This window comes from Rhinolophus ferrumequinum, chromosome X (assembly GCF_004115265.2).
Source record: "Rhinolophus ferrumequinum isolate MPI-CBG mRhiFer1 chromosome X, mRhiFer1_v1.p, whole genome shotgun sequence".
NCBI lineage: Eukaryota > Metazoa > Chordata > Mammalia > Chiroptera > Rhinolophidae > Rhinolophus > Rhinolophus ferrumequinum.
In genome coordinates, this window is record NC_046284.1 from 74,376,200 (window position 1) to 74,395,775 (window position 19,576).

The 19,576-nt window shown below is 35.9% G+C and overlaps 1 protein-coding gene across 2 annotated transcripts; it reads left to right on the forward strand.

The window, feature by feature from the left end:
* Nucleotides 1-5,428: 5,428 nt before the first annotated feature.
* Nucleotides 5,429-12,136, forward strand: ITM2A (integral membrane protein 2A). Of its 2 annotated transcripts, none has more exons than XM_033109506.1 (6): nt 5,429-5,814; nt 9,263-9,394; nt 9,895-10,092; nt 10,359-10,469; nt 10,716-10,866; nt 11,024-11,222. In XM_033109506.1, exons 1-6 carry the CDS (start codon nt 5,704-5,706, stop codon nt 11,110-11,112), a joined length of 792 nt encoding a protein of 263 aa, XP_032965397.1. In that variant the 5' UTR covers nt 5,429-5,703; the 3' UTR covers nt 11,113-11,222. The 2 variants fall into 2 exon arrangements, with proteins under 2 accessions (XP_032965397.1, XP_032965389.1); XM_033109498.1 differs by having other exon boundaries at nt 5,535-5,817; nt 11,024-12,136.
* Nucleotides 12,137-19,576: the final 7,440 nt, after the last annotated feature.

Genomic DNA, 19,576 nt, shown 5'->3' on the forward strand with positions numbered 1-19,576 from the left:
TAGAAGGCCTTCTTATAGTTTAAAGGTCAGGGAGTAACATCACAGTGGAGGAAGGAAAAGCTTCTCCTTATTTATAATGGGTGTTGGCATTTGTTTAATTAGGTATTTCTATTTATAAATGCCATTATTCTAATCTACCTCATTTAGTAGAATCTTTTGTATTATAAGTCCTAATGCTAAATGTGAGGAAAGAGGACACTTGTTTTGTGTTAACTGCAACATAAATAGAACATAGAAGAGAACTCTTTCTTCCCAGACTATGTGGACAATAGTATTGCATAGGATTCTTCTCAATATGGTAGAAGCAATTACAAATTTCAATTGCTGAAACAAAAGTATTAAAATTCTTAGAAATTAATTCCCCTAACTTGAAAGTCAGGGATATAATTGATGTGTCAATGAAAAAAATAGTAGAGAGGCTGTCACACACTGCAGTGTTCTTTTATGCAAGATTTCCCATTTGCACTAGCATAGAAACATAGCCACTCCACTAAAATATAAGCAGTACTTTCAGTGGACCTTGAGTTTTGGTTAGGAAGTTCTTAACCTGTATTTTCCAATTATGATCTGACTAAATTTGTAAACTGTGCCATTGACCTGACAACAGTCTTAAAACATTCCTTGTTGTATATGCTCTTTTGTCCTCAATATTTACAATATACCACCATGCTTTGAAATAATTAAAGACTTTGGAATATTAATATATTGGCTTTAATTTAAAAATAGTGAAATAAAAATCAAAAACCAAATTACATTTCAAAAACAATCAAGTTGATTCATGTGTCGTAAAACAACTTGGGATTGTGTTAAGACAAAACTAAGAGCAGAATATGTTGATCCACCAACAAAACTAAATATGTGGGTAAAAAGAATATCTGGTTTAACAATCATTAATGAAAATACAAATCTTTATGTTTTCACTGAATAGAAACATAACTCTGAAGTAAAAAAGACATCTTAGTATCTGCTCAGTAATATATTATGGAGCAACTGAACCAACTGGAAATTCTCAAAAGCACTCCTGGGCCTAGACTTGAATTTTTCCTTTGTATTACTCAGGACTGGAACTTTCTGTTAAGCTGATCAGATAAGACATGTTCAGATATTGATTCATACTCTATTGTTAAAATACCCCAGATTGTCTGCAACAAGATAAGAACTTTTACACAATTTAGAAAAGGTGCCTTGAAAGTGCAAATAAGTTCACTAGATTTTTAAGTTGCCCAAAAATGACAAAAAAAGTGATTTTTATAAATTAGGGTAGGCAAAACTTCCTCTTAACCTTGAAGATATAAGCACATCATTGTGAAGAGATGATAAAATCTACTCTTATATTTAAGGAAACATTGCATCCTCCTACTATGGTAGCTTACTAGCCTACAAAAAACACTTTAAATGGAGTCAAGAAATAAGAATCTATTCAAGAAAATGAGTGTTCTCCATTAGTTTGTGTGAGGACCCCTAGCTATGCTCCCAGGACTGAGCTACATATGCAGGGAAATGGTGGTAGAAAATAACCTGACTCTTTAAGAGTAAAACCAAACTCCTGGAATTATACCAGAAGCAGATGGCTGGCCAGCTCTCCATTTCTGCTTTTCTATGGACAGAAGCACCTTCACAACTCAGGAGAAATATGCTTCAACGTAAGTAGCCTATACCATGAACCCATGGCGAACAAAGTTTTAAAAGGGTGTCAAATGCTTTTAGTCATGAGCAAAATCCTAGGCAGGGATCTGCATATGGGCAGAGAATCATGCTTCATTTCTCTGAAGAATATGCTGATTATTTCCCCTGTTTTCAAGCCAGCCCCCTTATCGATTTTCATATTTCCTTTAGTGGTAGCCAGACAATGTAGTGATTAAGAGTATAAATACTAGAATCAGACCACCTGGGTTAGAATTTGACCTTGGGCAAGTCATCTAACCTCTTGGAAATTCAATTTCTTTATCAATGAAATGGGGAATATAATACAACCTCATGGGGTAGTAATAAAGATTAAATGACATAATTTAATGGGCTTAGTATAGAAATCTAACATATGATGTATTCAATAAATTTTTAGTATTGCTACACAAGGCACCATCATTTCCCCAATTTGCATTCCTAGTCATTCAAAACAGAATTATATTTTCTCTTTTTTTCTCCTTCATATGATTTATTCCAGCATCAGACCTTATAAAGTATGGCTCCTCAATATCTCTGGAAGTTGTCCCTTTATTTCAAATATTGTAATCATCATTGTATTCCACCACCTCTCACCTGGAATATGAGAGTGCCTCCTAATTGGTTTCCCAGTCCAACTTGCTGTCAGACTAATCTTCCTAAATTAGGTGTGAAGCCATTGCAGATGAGCTCAAAATTTAAACATTCCTAGTGTCACTGGCTATAGGTAGAACTACTCTGCTGCTTTGTATAATTGCTATATCCCACTCTACAGCAAAAGAGCAGTGTTCCCCCTACAAAACCTGGAAACTTGTGACAAGTATGTCATTGCCACGGGTACAGTGGTGATATGCTATATAAGTGCAATGTTGTGTCTGCTTTGCTCACCACTGTATTCCGATGGCTAATCACAGTACAAGGTAGTAGACCCTCAGTAAATATTTGATGAATAAATAAATGAGTTAGTGAATGAATTGCATCACAGATGCTATCTATAATGAATGAATGGTATCATAGATGCTATCATAGTAGCCTTATTTTTGTGTGATTGAAGTTTTGGTAATTTCAGATCATCCAAAGAGAGTTTACATCATTGTTTAGCATCCACTCGTATGCCATGTTCCATTCAGCCCAAGTTCTGATAATTTAGTCATCATCTGGCATGTGAGAACAGGGAAGTCATTTATAAACTTGAATGGTGAACATTCAGACATGATGAACAATGTGAGCTGAAATTGGCATGGTAGCCAGATCCCCACAGTTTCCAAATACAAGAAAGTGAGAGAAATTGATTCTAAGAAACAAGAAGTTTTGGATGGGAAGGAGAGAGCAGAAGAAAGAACTTAGCCAATGAGAACCATTTTTTAGTAGACGGAAATATGTTCTCTACAGGTTTCAGCCCAATGAGCAAGTGGCAGATTATATTTTGAAATTAAAAAAACACGCTGGAACTATTTTCCCTTCCTGAAATGGATGCTAACAATGGGTGTTGTTGCTACTCTGTGATTCTAACACAAGTACTACTTATTTGAGAGGTTAACAGAAGTATCTGCCTACTTATGTCCTGCATCACATGTTCAACAGCAGCAAAAGCACTTAGAGATATATTAGTGACATTTTTAAAAGAAGACATGGCATAAAGAAACAGGAGATAGACAAATTTTTCAAAATCCAACAGAGACATTTATATAATTTATGCAGAGATCACTCTGATTAGTCTAGTACCCACCTGGCACTAAAATAATATTGAATGTCAACTGTAACTGAAAAAATAATTTAAAAAATCCAACAAGGAAGTTACATGATGATTTTTGTGACTATTCTCAGAGGTCTGATAATTTCCAAGGCAACCTATATTCAGATACTGGGGGTCTTAAGCAGCCCTAGAAGCTAAAGAATAGTTGAAGGATAAAAGATTGTCCTTATAACCTTGAAACATGGGTATGTTACAGACTAAAATCTGAATCCTAGCATAACCAACCATTTCACTCTCCTATTCTTTTCATAACTGAAAAGGTATTTCCTCCTGCATTATCCTAAATGATCCTCATAGCAACAGGATGAAAATATCACACCATTCTACCGAGGAAGAAACTGAGGCTCAAGATAATGAGGTGACTTGCTCAATGTCACATATCCAGCAATTAATCATACACTCCTTTGGTTGTTACCAGACTTTGGGTCTATTCATTTGAAAAATGGAAATAATCCCCGCCCTTTCTGTCTGACCACATTCCAGGGAAGACACAATAAGATAATATATTAATATCTCAACTAGCACCTTGCACTTGGTAGGTAAATGTGTAGAAGCGACAATTTGTTCAGTGAACTGTGTGGTGTGGATCACAGGGCCAGACTAGCACAGACTCTGAGCTGAATTGTCACAAAAGGGATGGAAAACACAAGGTAACTGTAAAGAGAAACATCCTAGGGAAGTTGAGATTTCCTCAGCCTACACTAAAAGTTCCCTGATAAATGTTAAATTATAGTGGCCAGACTTGACCAAAGAATAAGTGAAAGAACATAAGACACCAATATTTCTAAGCAAACTCAAACATCTGACCCTGTTTAAGGCACAGGCTCCCCACTGTTCCCCTTCATCTACCTTCCCATCTGTGGCCTATCCGCAAAAATGAAGGCTGTCTTCACAAAGCTCCCACAGTAGAGACAGGCAGTGGGCTTCAGAGTCAACGAAACCTCAGTGGGAAAAACTCCAACCTGGAATTTCTTGAACAGATGGATGGTGACTGTTATATTCAAGTCCCTTTAATAAGTATATGAGTAGATGGGGGATTCTCTAGCACAAGCTGGATTCTTGGTAAGTGTTACTGCTTTCATACAAGAGACCACTCTACTGTCTTTGGCAGCAGGACTATTTATAAACTCTTTACCAGTACCACCCCCAGTAATCAAACTCCACAGCATGAATTTTACATGGGGAGGTTCTTTATCTGTGTTACCAACCAGGGAGAACTGATTGTGAAGAAATACTAGCATGATTACACTGGCTGCGTATGTAAATGTTCTAATAATGATTTCTAAATTATCACTTTTGAGATAGTTGTTTTGTTTTCCACTAGAGTTGGGTTAGCTGTCTAGGTGAATTTTGTATCCTCCACACACACTTCCTCCCCCCTAAACACATAGGTACACTCATACCCCTGCTTTTTTTCCCTGCAGATTTCACAGCTGGTGGCTGAAGACAAGCTCTGCTGAGACTTTTCTCTGGTTTCCCTGACCTGGAAGAGTGAAAAGACCTGGATTATGTCAGAGATTCACTATGAGTTTTCCATCCTCCTCTATGTCTCATCATTTCTTGCCTGCAAAAATGGGGAGTGGAGGAGGTGAGAGTCCTATATTTCTGATTTAGCATTGCTCTAGGTTGGGAAATTAAAATTAAAACAAACAAAAAATGTTGAGACAATGAACCAAGTAACTATAAACGGGCTTCTGAGTGTTCTTTAAAGGGAAGGTATTATTATAAAAGAACAGAACAGTCATGGAACTGTGCTTTGGGGACCTGGGTGGGTGCAGAGCTGAGCACGCTTGGGTTTCTGCCAAGTTACAGTTCCTGGCCGCGGGGGGCCAAGCCCAAGTTTGGGAAAACAGAATCTAGGGTCAGGGGCTACTGTGGCCTGGACAGAGGCAGAAAGACACGACACGCAGGCTTCCTTCCTGTCTTGCTCTTATCCGAGGGTGCAGAGAGTGGGTGGAAACATGCCTGGAGTGCAGGTGAGGCATGTCCAGCCCCAGCGGGCCATGGGCTCTCCTCTTCCCTCACTGACAACCCCCACCCCCATCCCAGTGCTTGGGCCCCCTCCAGCTCCTCCCTTGGCCCCTCCCTGGGCCCGCCCACGGTCTCCCACCCAGCTTGGGACTGCGTCATAAGTATCCTCAGACCTGGGCTTGCAGCAGCATAAGGCAGACGAAGGAGAAGAGAAAGTAGGTGTTGCTAGGGCTAACGCGATCTTCTCCTCTTCCAACCTGCAGCCCAGGACGCTGATTCGAGCCGCGCCTTACCGCGCAGCCCGAAGATTCACAATGGTGAAAATCGCCTTCAACACGCCCACGGCGGTGCAAAAAGAAGAGGCACGGCAGGACGTGGAGGCCCTCGTAAGCCGTACGGTCCGAGCTCAGATCCTGACTGGCAAGGTAGTTGTTCCCACTCCACTCCTGCCTGCCTGCCTGCTTGCTAGGGTTGGGAAAGTGGGGAATGGGTGGTTTGGGAGGAAGAAAGGGGGAAAGTGATAGAGGACAAAATGAAAGCTGCCCCGCAGCTCCTCTGTTCCCGGTGTCCTCTGTGATGTCCCTCAGGTTTGCTCAGTAGCCCCTGATCTGTCTAGTCGTGCCACCTTCCCTTTGCGGTGTCCCACGCCCCTTAGCATCCCAGCACGTCTCGCCACGTTCAGTTGGTTCCAGCCCATGCTGTACATCTAGGAGGGATGTTGGAGGGAATTTGAGGAGAACCTTTGGGACCCCATGTTACCTTCCCCTGGGGAATATGTGGGCGACTGGGGATCAATGAGAGGCACGCTACCCAGTCCCCAGCTCCAGGGTCCCCACACAGCCTCCACAGGGCACTCGGTGATCAAGAGCAAGATATGTAACTCTTTAGTTTTGACATGTATGAAGTTCTATGCATCTACGTAAGTCTTTCTAGGATCGCTGAGTGTTTGTGGGGGCAGGGGTGCGGCAAAAGGCAACTTTGACTCGAAAATATATGAACTGGGACAGGTGTGTTTTTGTGCCCGTCCGTGTATATTTTCATTTTCTCTCTGGTCATAGGTAACGTTAAGCATTCGCTGAAGGAGCTGTCAAAATTGAGGTTGGTCGTAATTTGAATTTGGGATGTTCACTGTGCTCTAATTGCAAGAGCCTTGTATGTTTTCAGAGTGCCACTTCCTAAAGAAAACACTCTTCTTCCATAAAAATAAATTTGGAGGGTTTTTTTTTTCCTCTTTCTGTACTTCCTTTTTGAGTGATATCCCCATAGAGAGATCTGAAGCAGGTCCAACCTTGTAATTTAAATTTTTAACATTGCCAGGAACTGGGGGCATTCCCCCCCCCCAAAAAAATGTTAGGCATTATTTACTTAGTCCAGTTTCTACTTCCTTTAAACATCTAACGTGTTTTCAGTGTTTGTGAACTATTTCTCATTTTCCTCAGAAAAATCTCAATGTTAAAAGGCACAGTCGCATTTTCTTCTTGTTCTACAAAATCTGTGCAATGTTGGGATTTGCAGATCTATGCTGCTTTGTTCTCTCCATAAAGTTTTAACTTTTTTGTTCAGAGTGAACATTTGAAAAGTGCTCTGAGTGAATGGAGAATCCATGTAATAAAACTGATTATGCACACAATTTGAAATGCTAATGTGCTTATGCAGAATTTTTGTCATGGAAACTTTCAATATTTAACCCAGCAATCAAACTAGCTTTTGTGTATTATACATTTCAGAATTCAAAAGTTACACCCCCTTGCATTGTTGAGGTTTTGATTAAATGACAGAAAGTCAAATATGTAATTGTCCTACTTACTTTGTAAATAAAACATGGCTAGATTTTTGGGAGGTCTAATTAGATGCCAGTAGTTAAATATAGCCACACAGTAATCCTTTTTTTTTTCCCCTCACCACCAAAAACTTCATGACTTGTAGTTGGATTCAGTTAATAGGCAACTAATACTTCTGCCAGACCTGTGGTGTGATGAGGACTAAACAAAAATGAGCATTTGCTCTATGATTATATTTCTTTGTTAGTTGTTGGAGAAGCTCCCACAGGATTTTCAACTGGCCACAATCGGACCTTGATTTAATAATACTTGACACATTATTGTGTGATGTATTGATTAGCTTATCAGAGATTGAACACAACAGAAAAGTACGTCAGAGGTCATATAGGATGACTTTAAAATACAGTTCAGAGAGAAATTAGCTATGGCGACAGCCCCCCACCGCCCTGAGTTCCATCAAATTTAAATGAAAAAAAAAAAAACTTTATTCCTAGTATGGTGGGAAATTTTTATAAAATTGAGGTTCTAATACTTAGACTTTGCTTAATAATAAATTCCATAAATTATTGGAAAGATAAATGAAATTGCAGTGGAAATTGCTCTTCTCATATCTCAGTGACAAGAAAAAAAAGGAATTCATTTTTTTGAGAATTTCAAATTAAGTTATTTTGTGACTTATAGGTAAGTCAGTTCATCTTTCTGTACTTCTAAAATATAATTTCTAAGCTTCTAGCTCTAGATTACAGTGATTCACATCATAATCTTCAGTTCTGTCTTTGTAGTATTAAGCATAGGTTAGATTTTTTTTAATAAAAGTAATTCATTTCTTTTGAAAATTATTGGGACAAGGAAAAGCCTTCAAGGTTTACTGAGAATAAATGAAGGGTTTAACTTTAACATAAATTTAGCTAAGAAATGTGAATACCAGATTTCTTTGAATTTTAAAGAAAAATCTTTTTTTTTTTTGACAAATCCTTTATCAAATGATTCCCTCTCCTTAGAATCCATGCATTTGTATTCACCAAATTTAATGAGGCTAAATAGGCCCCATAAACATTATTGTAGTTCCCCTGGTAAGGCGCTAAAGGCCTGAAAAAACTAAAACAATTCTACTTACATACTAGTCTGAATGATTTACTCTCTGATTATCAGACTCGATTTTCTGACTTCATTTATTCTACCCTTGAGTAATAATGCTGCTTAGGGAATACTGTGACATGTAAGAATGGGATTGGAGGGCCCATTTGTCTACTGCCTTGGGAAAGTTACAGAGTTAATCTGTTACTTGTTTGTTTTGGATCTTTTTTGTTCCAATTCCTAACAAATTATGAATTTAACAGAATTTTACAGTCACTGTTAAACACACAGCTTTTATGCCTTCCTATGGCAAATGCCGTATTTTAAAATCTAGTGTTTTGCCCAGAACTTGGAAAACATTATTTCATTCATGCAGTACACAGCTATAGAGCATTGGGTGACATTAGGAAGACTACTTTCTCATTAAAATTAGGAACATTGTGAAATATATCTTGCCTTCAATATTTTAATTTCTAAAATAGGGGGAAATGTCATATACCTGCCATATAGAACTCTTCCTATAAAACTTAATTAAAAAAACCAGATTTCTGAAAATCAGTTAATAAATCAAAGGATATTAATTCACCTTTGGCAAACAAGTTGATTTATAAAAAAAAATTATAATAAAGAAACATAATTTTATGCCAGAAAGTTAGTGATCATATCACGGTACAAGTCTCAAAAGTAATGACTTTCATTTATTTAAAAAGGATAACTCCTTGCATAAATGAATGGTTATTTTCAGCTGATTCTAGAAGTGTGTGTTTTGAAATAACTTAGTATTTATATTTTCTCCTGGAAATGCCAGGAGGAAGGTTAATATAATTAGAGATTTTTACATCTATTAAACTCAGAAACTGTCTTGAAATGATTTGAAGCTAGGATGACTTAATAACATCTTTTTTAAATATCTTGGGTTTTAAGAGAGGTAAATTGTACACAAAAGCGACTATATGTCTAAAAGTACAATCTCGTTTTTCTTTTTCTTTTTCTTTTTTTTTTTTTTAATAAATAGGAGCTCCAAGTTGCTACCCAGGAAAAAGAGGGCTCCTCTGGGAGATGCATGCTTACTCTTCTAGGCCTTTCATTCATCTTGGCAGGACTTATTGTTGGTGGAGCCTGCATTTACAAGTACTTCATGCCCAAGGTAATAATAATTACAATTCTTATAATTTAGATTACTAATTCCGTTTTTCCCTGAAAATAAGACCTAGACAGACAATCAGCTCAAATGCATCTTTTGGGGAAAAAATTAATATAAGACCCGGTCTTATATTGTATTATATTATAAGACCCGGTCTTATAATATTATAGTAAAATAAAACTGGGTCTTATATTAATTTTTGCTCCAAAAGACTCATTAGAGCTGATTGTCCAGCTAGGTCTCATTTTCGGGGAAACATGGTTGCCATACATTTAGTAGCAACTTAAATAATTCGGTGTTTGTCACCAGAGAAATGAAGGTTTAGGGAAAGTTTTCAAATTACCCTTAGTTTATTAAATTCATTAGTCTTTATGGTGATAACTGTAATCAACAGTCCTCAGCTTGACAAATGACACAATGAATTGATACGAGCATGAGAAATGATTCAAATGTCATAGTGGTACATATTAGAAGGTTTTAATTCTTCCTTTTTTGTCCTTTAGAGTACCATCTACCGTGGAGAAATGTGCTTCTTTGATTCTGAGGACCCAACAAATTCCCTTCAAGGGGGAGAGCCCTACTTCCTGCCTGTGACCGAGGAGGCTGACATTCGTGAGGATGACAACATTGCTATCATTGATGTGCCTGTCCCCAGTTTCTCTGATAGTGACCCTGCAGCAATTATTCATGACTTTGAGAAGGTGGGTTTCTCATTCCTATAGGTATTTCTGAATTTTCTTTTTTATTCTTAGTTCATTGGTAAATATTAAATTTTTTAATATTTAATATTTAATATTTAATATTAAATATTAAATTGCTTTGCCCCAAAGCCTTTTTCATTCTTTTGATATTGAATATGCATTAGTTAATTTTGAATGGATGTAGCGGCTTGTTTTAATGGTATTTGGAAAATCTGCAGAATTGATACTCTCTAGATCATACCTAACTTTTTTCTTCTCCCCAACAGGGCATGACTGCTTACCTGGACTTGCTGCTGGGGAACTGCTATCTGATGCCTCTCAATACCTCCATTGTTATGCCGCCAAAGAATCTGGTGGAGCTCTTTGGCAAACTGGCAGTATGTATTTTGGATGTCAAATTTTTATATAAGCATTTATAAATAATTTTGCTTCCTCATTTTAAAAAAATAATGATTTGAACACAAAACATTCCATCTCATTGAAATAATTTTCAAATAAAAAGTGTGTCATGAACCTAAAACTGCTCTAAAAACATTTTATTTCAAAAAAGTGTATCTGCTACGGGTAAGGATTTATACAGTGTTTTTAAGAAATTCTCATTTCAATATTTAAAAAAATTTTAGAGTGGCAAATACCTGCCTCACACTTATGTGGTTCGTGAAGACCTGGTTGCTGTGGAGGAGATTCGTGATGTTAGTAACCTTGGCATCTTTATTTACCAACTTTGCAACAACCGCAAATCCTTCCGCCTTCGTAGAAGAGACCTCTTGCTGGGTAGGCAATTTATTCCTTCCTTTACCCTGTGTTATTGGGACATTGAGGGAGAATGTGGGTGGAGTACAGGGAAAAAGTGGAGAGTAAATCTAGGTATGTTTTCATTTACATTAAAAAATTAAATTAAGCAGCCACTTTTGTGTGTGTTTCCTTACAGGTTTCAATAAACGCGCCATTGATAAGTGCTGGAAGATTAGACACTTCCCCAATGAATTTATTGTTGAAACCAAGATCTGTCAAGAGTGAGAAAAAGAGTATCCTTAGTAACAAGAAGTCGAAGATTTACAATATGACTTCAACGTTAAAGTGTGTGGTATACTCAAGATATTTACTCATGCATTTACTCTATTCCTTATATTAAAAAAATGGGGGGGGGGGCTACTAACCACTGCAAACTTTTGTCAATTTTTAGTTTAACTGGCATTGCTTGTTGTTTGAAACTGAAATAAATAATTCTTATATTTTTCTTTTGAATTTATAGGGTTTAGATTTCTGAAAGCAGCATGAATGTGTCAGCTAACATCCTGACAATAAATTCCATCTTTTATGTTTTTTTAAAGCTCTTCACTCAGTCATATAGTAGAGCATGCTTTACATTTATATATTTAAAATTGTTTTAGGTCTTTTTTGTGTAAAGCATGTCAAATCTCTTAACATGGTTAAGTTTTTTGTTTTTTATTTCCTGGTTTTAGAAATTACATCTTTGTATTTCTGTTAGGTGCTCTGTAATAGATATGACTTATATGTGAAAATTTTTCATAAAGAAGTTATTTTCACTAATGCAGTGATTTTTTTCTCACTGATATATGTATTGTGAAGTCCACAAAACTGTACAAGTGCTGAATGCCTTAAGGAATTTAGGTTGTATGAATTCTACAGTCCTATAATAAATTTTATCATATTCAACCACTGTTTCTCACTTGAGATATACTTAATGTGAATAATTAACATTTCTTATTTAGCTCTGGTGTACCTGCAGTAGATCTAAAATTATGGACTTAGTTCTGCCCTTACTCCAACCTCCACATATTTTATAATGTCATATTTTACTCCTCTTTTGATATCATATCAATTACTCTTTTATTAAAAAAACATAATTGGCTTATATGTAAATTCAACTATTTGTAAGAGCCTTCAGAATCATAGCAATTTCAAGCTTTTACTTTTTTAAATTAAAGTTTATTAGAGTGACAATTGTTAGTAAAGTTACATAGATTTCAGGTGTACAATTCTGTAATACATTATCTATATCTCACATTGTGTGTTCACCATCCAGAGTCAGTTCTCTTTCCATCACCATATATTAGACACCATTTACCCTCTTCTAGAGCCCTTGGCCCCCCTTACCCTCTGGTAACCCCTAAAATATTGTCTGTCTATTATGAGTTTTTGTTCCTTCATTTGTTTGTCTTGTTCTTTTGTTGTTTTCAGTTTTATATAACACATATCAGTGAAATCATATGGTTCTCTACTTTTTCTGTCTGACTTATTTCGCTTAGCATTATAATCTCAAGATCCATCCATGTTGTCACAAATGGTACTATTTCATCTTTTCTTACCACCAAATAGTATTCCATCGTGTATATATACCACAACTTCTTTATCCATTCATCTATCGAAGGACATTTTGGTTGTTTCCATGTCTTGGACACCGTAAATAAAGCTGCAATGAACATTGGAGCACACATGTCTTTATGGGTAAATGTTTTCAGATTTCTTGGGTAGATACCCAGGAGAGGGATTGCTGGGTCATATGGTAATTCAATTCGTAATGTTTTGTTTCCTTTTTTATAAAAGAAATGAACAACCATATACAGCTATAATAGATCACTAAGAACTAACTTTGGATATGATGTTGATAACTTTTAATAAATTCACATGTTGTGATCTGTACACATGTATCTAAGAGTATAAATTCCATGCAAAGGGACCAATACTTTAGACTCTTTCTCTTGTGTTAAGTTAAAAATTGTTCTTGATATCACTGACCACCTGCCAGTAATGACTGTTGATTAATTTCAGTAGCTAAAACTGTACCCAACCAAATCCATACCCCTAAGTGCTCTCTTTTTTTTAGTATAGAAAATATATTAACTAAATATTTAACTTTAAGATTTTGGAAATAAAACAATAACTACAAACCTTAAAAATGGGAAAAGAGGCCATAATTAGAAAATAACAACAGTAGCTGAAAAATTCAAGAACTGGTTCTTTATAAAGAATGAGAGTATTTAGAAGGAATTTTATGAAATTAAGTAAGTATTCCTTATTTAAAAATATGTATAAAAATAGGAAAAGGGAGATACACTTATTTACAAATTTATCTTAAGTAGTCAGCATCACGGATAATGGTGAAACACAAGAAAGGATGCTGTTCAACGTTGTTTTAGACATCAGGTCAATGCAATAATATGTGAAAGAAATAACAAATATCACTGTTTAAGGGGAAATGAAATATTGTTTATTACTATATGGGATTTTTTAAATTGAGGAATATTAGGGAACAGTATGTTTTTCCAGGATGTCAAATTGTTTTTTCAATCTAATTGTGGGGGGCGCAGCTCAGCTCCAAGTCAAGTCCTTGTTTTCAATCTAGTTGTGGAGGGCGCAGCTCATTGGCCTATGTGAGACTCGAATCAGCGACGTTTGTGTTGTGAGCACCTCGCTCTAACCACTGAGCAACTGGCCGCCCACCAAAGGCTCAGCTCCAAGCTCAAGCCATTGTTTTCGATCTAGTATTGGAGGGTGCAGTTCCCTGGCCCATGTGGAAATCGAACCAGCAGCTTTGTTGTTAAGAGCTTGCGCTCTAACCAACTGAGCCAGCTTTGAAGATGCAAAGGGAAAGAATGACTCCCAGAACCTGGGAAGGGTAGCTATAGGTGAGGACTTTTTCTGACAGGAAATGCAGTCTTTGGTAAAAGGACACAGCCAATTTGCTCTCTAATTTCCTGCTGGTGTTCCCCATGAGTCAAATTCAACAACAAGGCAGAGGGAAAGGAGTGCATTGATAGTCTACAAAAGGTAAACTCCTGGATATATGCAGAATGGGTAAGAGTGAAGAGTGAGTGGCTCTGTAGAAACAGGGAGGGAATATCTAGCACAGTCCATTCCTATTTGTTCTCCAGCAGCCAGTCATTGTCCAGATAAAATATTTGTGTCCTCAACATAGAGAACACAAAAATTCCCATCAGCTACCATCTAACTGCAGGGTAATGTCAATTCAATGATAGTTCCATTGGAAAATAAAATGTTAGTTACTACCATTACTCTATTTGAGTGGGGGTGGGAAGAAAGAAAAAAATAAATAAAGCATGGCTTCTTCAGCCCCTCATGTTCTAGCTTATGAGTCCTAAGTTTGATAATCATAGTTTTTTCTTCTTCCACAACAAATTCCTTGTCCTCCTTTGCCCTTTGCAGCATCTTTACTGGATGTGTTTTGTTTTGCCTAGTGGAATAACCCAATCTTTTATCACTGCAGGATCTGAGTCTTTGACAGTCCTATATTTATTTCAATTTTTCACTGATTATGGCTATTTGTCAAGAGAAAAAAAGGCACCTCAGTGAATCCATTGGGTTCTAGTAATAATTCTCCTTGGCTTTATTGTGTAGCAGCAACCCAACTTTCCCTTCATAATCATAATCAATTACCCAGCCATTACAGTGATTCTTTCTGTGCCTGTTAGTTCATGAGGAGCCACAAATGGCTAAGAATCAGTCTCAGCTTCCAGTTTATTGAAAGCATGACTCTGTTCTCCAATGGAAACATTCTACGCTTGAGTAGTAGGATTTCCAACTCTACCAAGCCCGATATTTTGGTAACAGAAGCAAGCATTCTTTCAATGTGTTGTTAAACATAATAGTGACAGGTGAAACTCCCACATCCACCCATTGGTTCCTGGCTATGAGGGAGAGGGCATTATTTATTGACTGCTGCTTTAAGGTTCCTGTCTGTCAATTGGCACAATCACTGACAATTCAGGATGCCATTCTTCACATCCAATTTTAAGGATTCAGTGCATCAGATAATACTGTTTTTATTATGAACAGTTTGGGTTTCACAGTCACCTGGTATCCCATAGCAAGGCATTCAGTCTCTACTAGGCCTGTTTAAAAGATAGGCGTGATGTTTCAAATTGAGAATAGTTGTCAGAAGAGGGCATAGCCTTGCTCCAGAAGTTTACAAGTTGGCACTGTGATTATCCTAGAATATCTTCGTCTGCCACAGAAACTTCCAATACAGTTGTGTCTGCTGGGTCATAAGGCCCACATGACAGAGCAACTTAAACTGGAGCCTAGATATATTTTAGAGTTTTTTCTTGCTCTCCATCGTACTCAAGACTGACAACCATATCTATTACCTGGAAAAATGAATTGAAGCAGCAAGCCCAAATATGGTGTATGTTGCCCTCAGAATCCTAAAAGTTCTGATAATACATATTGTCAAGGTCCACAATTCTTTTGACCTCAAAAAACATAATTTTTTTTTTCCCTAATGAAAACACGAGGCCTATATATTGCACCAAAGGAACTATATCTCAATATAACCCAGATGGAAGGATGTAAGAGAAAACTTGAACATGTTTAAATATTGATAGGAAGACACCATTAGAGAGACACAGGTTGAACATACAAGAGAGATGGGGATATTAGTGGACCTAGGTCCTTGAGACAGTGGTAAGGAAGGAAATCCAAAGAACAAGTTAAGAGATTATCCTTAGGAAAAGAGAGTTGAGTCTCTTCCATTGAACTAGAGGAAAGCATAGGAGATTGTTGACAAACTTTGACAAAGTTCAGGATAATTAATACTTTAAAGTTCAGAATAATTATAAGGCTGAGAGTGTGATCGTGGGAGTAGGTGACTAAAGTGGAATGCAAGTAAAGGTGTCTGGTGAGGAAATTAAGAACCAACAGGCAAGAATATTGGATGTGTATTCCTCAGGGTTGCTGATGTAGCTGAGAATAATAACAGAAACTGAGATAGAAAGATAGTATATGCCTGACTAATGCACTGTATACATGAAGCTGATGTAGAATAATAGTGAATATAAATATGTATATATATATACACATTATATGGGGATACATATAATATCCCCATCTCTCTTGTATGTTCAACCTGTGTTTCTCTAATGGTGTCTTCCTATCAATATTTAAACATGTTCAAGTTTCCTCTTACATTCTTCCATCTGGGTTATATTGAGATATAGCTCCTTTGGTGCAATATATAGGCCTTGTGTTTTCATTAGGAAAAAAAATTATGTTTTTTGAGGTCATACGTATATATATACGTATTGTGTATATATATACACAATACGTATTACCAATGGTATTGTAATAGCTATATACGATGTCAGAGAGGTTATCACTTTGTGAAGGGTATAAATGTCTAGTCATTATGTTGTTTTGTAAACCTAAAACTAATTTAAAAAAGAAAAAAACAGAAAATAATAAAAAAAAAAGAAAGATAGTGAGGCACGCATCAACATTTTCCTTTTTTTTAATTAAAGTTTATTGGGGGTGACAATGGTTAGTAAACTTACATAGGTTTTAAGTGTACAATTCTGCAATACATCATCTATAAATCACATTGTGTGTTCACCACCCAGAGTCAATTCTCCGCCCATCACCATATATTTGATCCCATTTAAATGATTAGCAAGGAGATGGGGTGTTGGCTAGGAGGTAGGGAGATTTGGGCAACAAAGAGTGGATGGTAAAGTTAGATGTCATGAGCCCCAGTGGAGAAGGAATTTTATATGGGATTGTACTGATGGTCTGATGAGATTTTAGGAGCATAGTCATTAAAATCAGAAGAAAAGGATTATTTCTATTAATGATACTCATGAATGCAATACTGTTATTATTTGCAAATGTTTTTCTTTTTCATTATATGTTTCATGTGTACATTATATTTTGACATCTGTATACAATACAAAGTGATAACCCCCAAAAGTCTAGTTACTATCCATTACCATACAATTCACCCTTTCAATCCTTTCATCCACCTCTCAAACTCCTTTCCCTCTGGTAACCACTAATCTGTTCTCTGTATCTGTGAGTTTGTTTTTGTTTTGTTTTCTTTGTAGTTTATTTATTTTGCTTTGTTTCTATTTGTTTCTTTGTTTTATATTCCACATTGAGTGAAATCTTACAGTATTTGTTCTTTCTCTTCCTGATTTCTTTCACTTAGGATTATACCCTCAAAGTCTAACCATGTTATCGCAAATGGCAAGATTTCTTTCTTTCTTTCTTTCTTTCTTTCTTTCTTTCTTTCTTTCTTTCTTTCTTTCTTTCTTTCTTTCTTTCTTTCTTTCTTTCTTTCTTTCTTTCTTTCTTTCTTTCTTTTTTTTATGGCTGAATGGTATTCTATTGTGTATATAGTGGATATACATCTTCTGTATCCATTCGTCCATAGATAAGACAGGTTATTTCCATATCATGGCTATTATAAATAATGCTGCACTGAACAGAGGGGTGCATACTTGTATATCTTTTCAAATCAGTGTTTTTCTATTCTCCAGATAAACAGCCAGAAGTGGAATAGCTGTGTCACTTGGTAGTTCTATTCTTAATTTTTTGAGGAATCTCCATACAGTTTTCCATAATGGCTGCACCAATTTAAAATCCTACCAACAGTGTACGAGGTTTCCCTTTTCACCACAATGTTTCCAACACTTGTTATTTCTTGTATTTTTGATAATAGCCATTATAACAAGTGTGAGATGATATCTCATCATGGTTTTGCTTTGAGTATCTAATAACTACTGATGTTGATGATCTTTATATGTGTTTGTTAGGCATTTGTATATTTTCTTTGGGAAAATGTCTATTTACACCTTCTTCCTGTATTTTAATTGGGTTGTTTGTTTTTGTTGTTGAATTGTAAAATTCTTTCTTTGAATATTAATCTCTTATTGGATGTATTATTTATAAATATCTTCTCTCATTAGTAGGATGCTTTTACATTTAGATGAGGGAATCCTTCCCTTTGCAGAGGATTTTTAGTTTGGTATAGTAACCTTTAATTTTACTTTTATTTCCCTTGACTTTGGAATCAGATCCACAAAAACATCACTAAGACTGATGTCAAGGAGCTCACTACCTGTTTTCTTCTAGAAATTTTACAGTTCCACCTCTTACATTAAAGTCTTTATTTTGAATTAATTTTTGTTTGTGATGTAAGACAGTGGTCTACTTTCATACTTTTTCATGTGACTGTCCAGTTTTCCCAACATCACTTATTGAAAACTTTATCCTTTCCTCATTGTATATTCTTGGCTCCTTTATTATAAATTAAATGTCCATATACGAATGGGTTCATTTCTGGGCTCTCAATTCAGTTTTGTTGATCTGTGTCTCAGTATTTGTCCCAATACCATACTGTTTTGATTACTATACACTTGTATATCTTGAAATCAAGTAGCATGATACTTGCAGTTTTGTTCTTCTTATCAAGATTGCTTTGGCTATCCAGGGTCTTTTGTAGTTAGGTACATATTTTAGAATTATTTGTTCTAGTTCTCTGAAATATGCTATTGGAAATTTGATAGGGATTACATTGAATCTGTAGATTGTTTTGGGTATTATTGACATTTTAATAATATTAATTCTTCCAATTCTTGAGCATGGGATATTTTTCAATTTATTTTTGTCTTCTTCAGTTTGTTTCATCAGTATTTTTCAGTTTTCAGTATACAATTTCTTACCTCCTTAATTAAATTTATTCTTAGGTATTTCACTCTTTTTGATGCAATTATAAATGGGATTGCTTTCTTAAGTATGGTGTATTTCTGTTTTCATTTATTTCTAGGTATTTAATTTTGTTCTTTGATTTCTTAGAAGAACCATTGGTTGTTCACTAGCATGTAGTTAAATCTCCATGATGTTGTAGTTTTTCATTTTCTTCTTGTAATTGATTTCTAGTTTCATACCATTTTAGTCAGAAAAGGTGCTTGATATTATTTCAATCTTCTTGAATTTATTGAGACTTGCTTTGTGTCCTAACATGTGATCTGTCTTGGAGAATATTTCATGCATGAGAAAAATGTGTATTCTGTTGCTTTTGGATGGAATCTTCTGTATATATCTACCGTGTTTCCCCCCAAAATAAGAACTAACCAGAAAATAAGCCCTAGCATGATTTTTCAGGATGACATCTCCTGAACATAAGCCCTAATGCGTCTTTTGGATCAAAAATTAATATAAGACCTGGTGTTATTTTTGAGGAAACATGGTATTAAGTCAGCTTGTAATGGGTCCTTTAAGACACATGTTTTCTTTATTGATTTTCTGTCTGAATGATCAATTCATTGCTGTCAGTGTGGTGTTAAAATCCCCTACTATTATTGTGTTACTTTCAATTTCTCACTTTAGGACAGTTCATATTTGTTTATATATTTAGGTGCTCTTATGTTGGTGCATATATATTTATAAATGTTATATCTTCTTGTTGGATTGACCCCTTTTATCATTATGTATTACCATTCTTTGTCTTTCATTATTTTTTACATCTATTTTTTTTCTGATATGAGTATAGCTAAATCTAAACCAGCTTTCTTTTTGTTTTATTTGCATGAAATATATTTTTCTATCTTTTCACATTCAGTCAGTTTGTGTCCTTACTTCTGAAGTGAGTCTCTTGTAGATGGGTCTTGTGTGTGTGTGTGTGTGTGTGTGTGTGTGTGTGTGTCTGTGTGTGTGTGTATGTGTA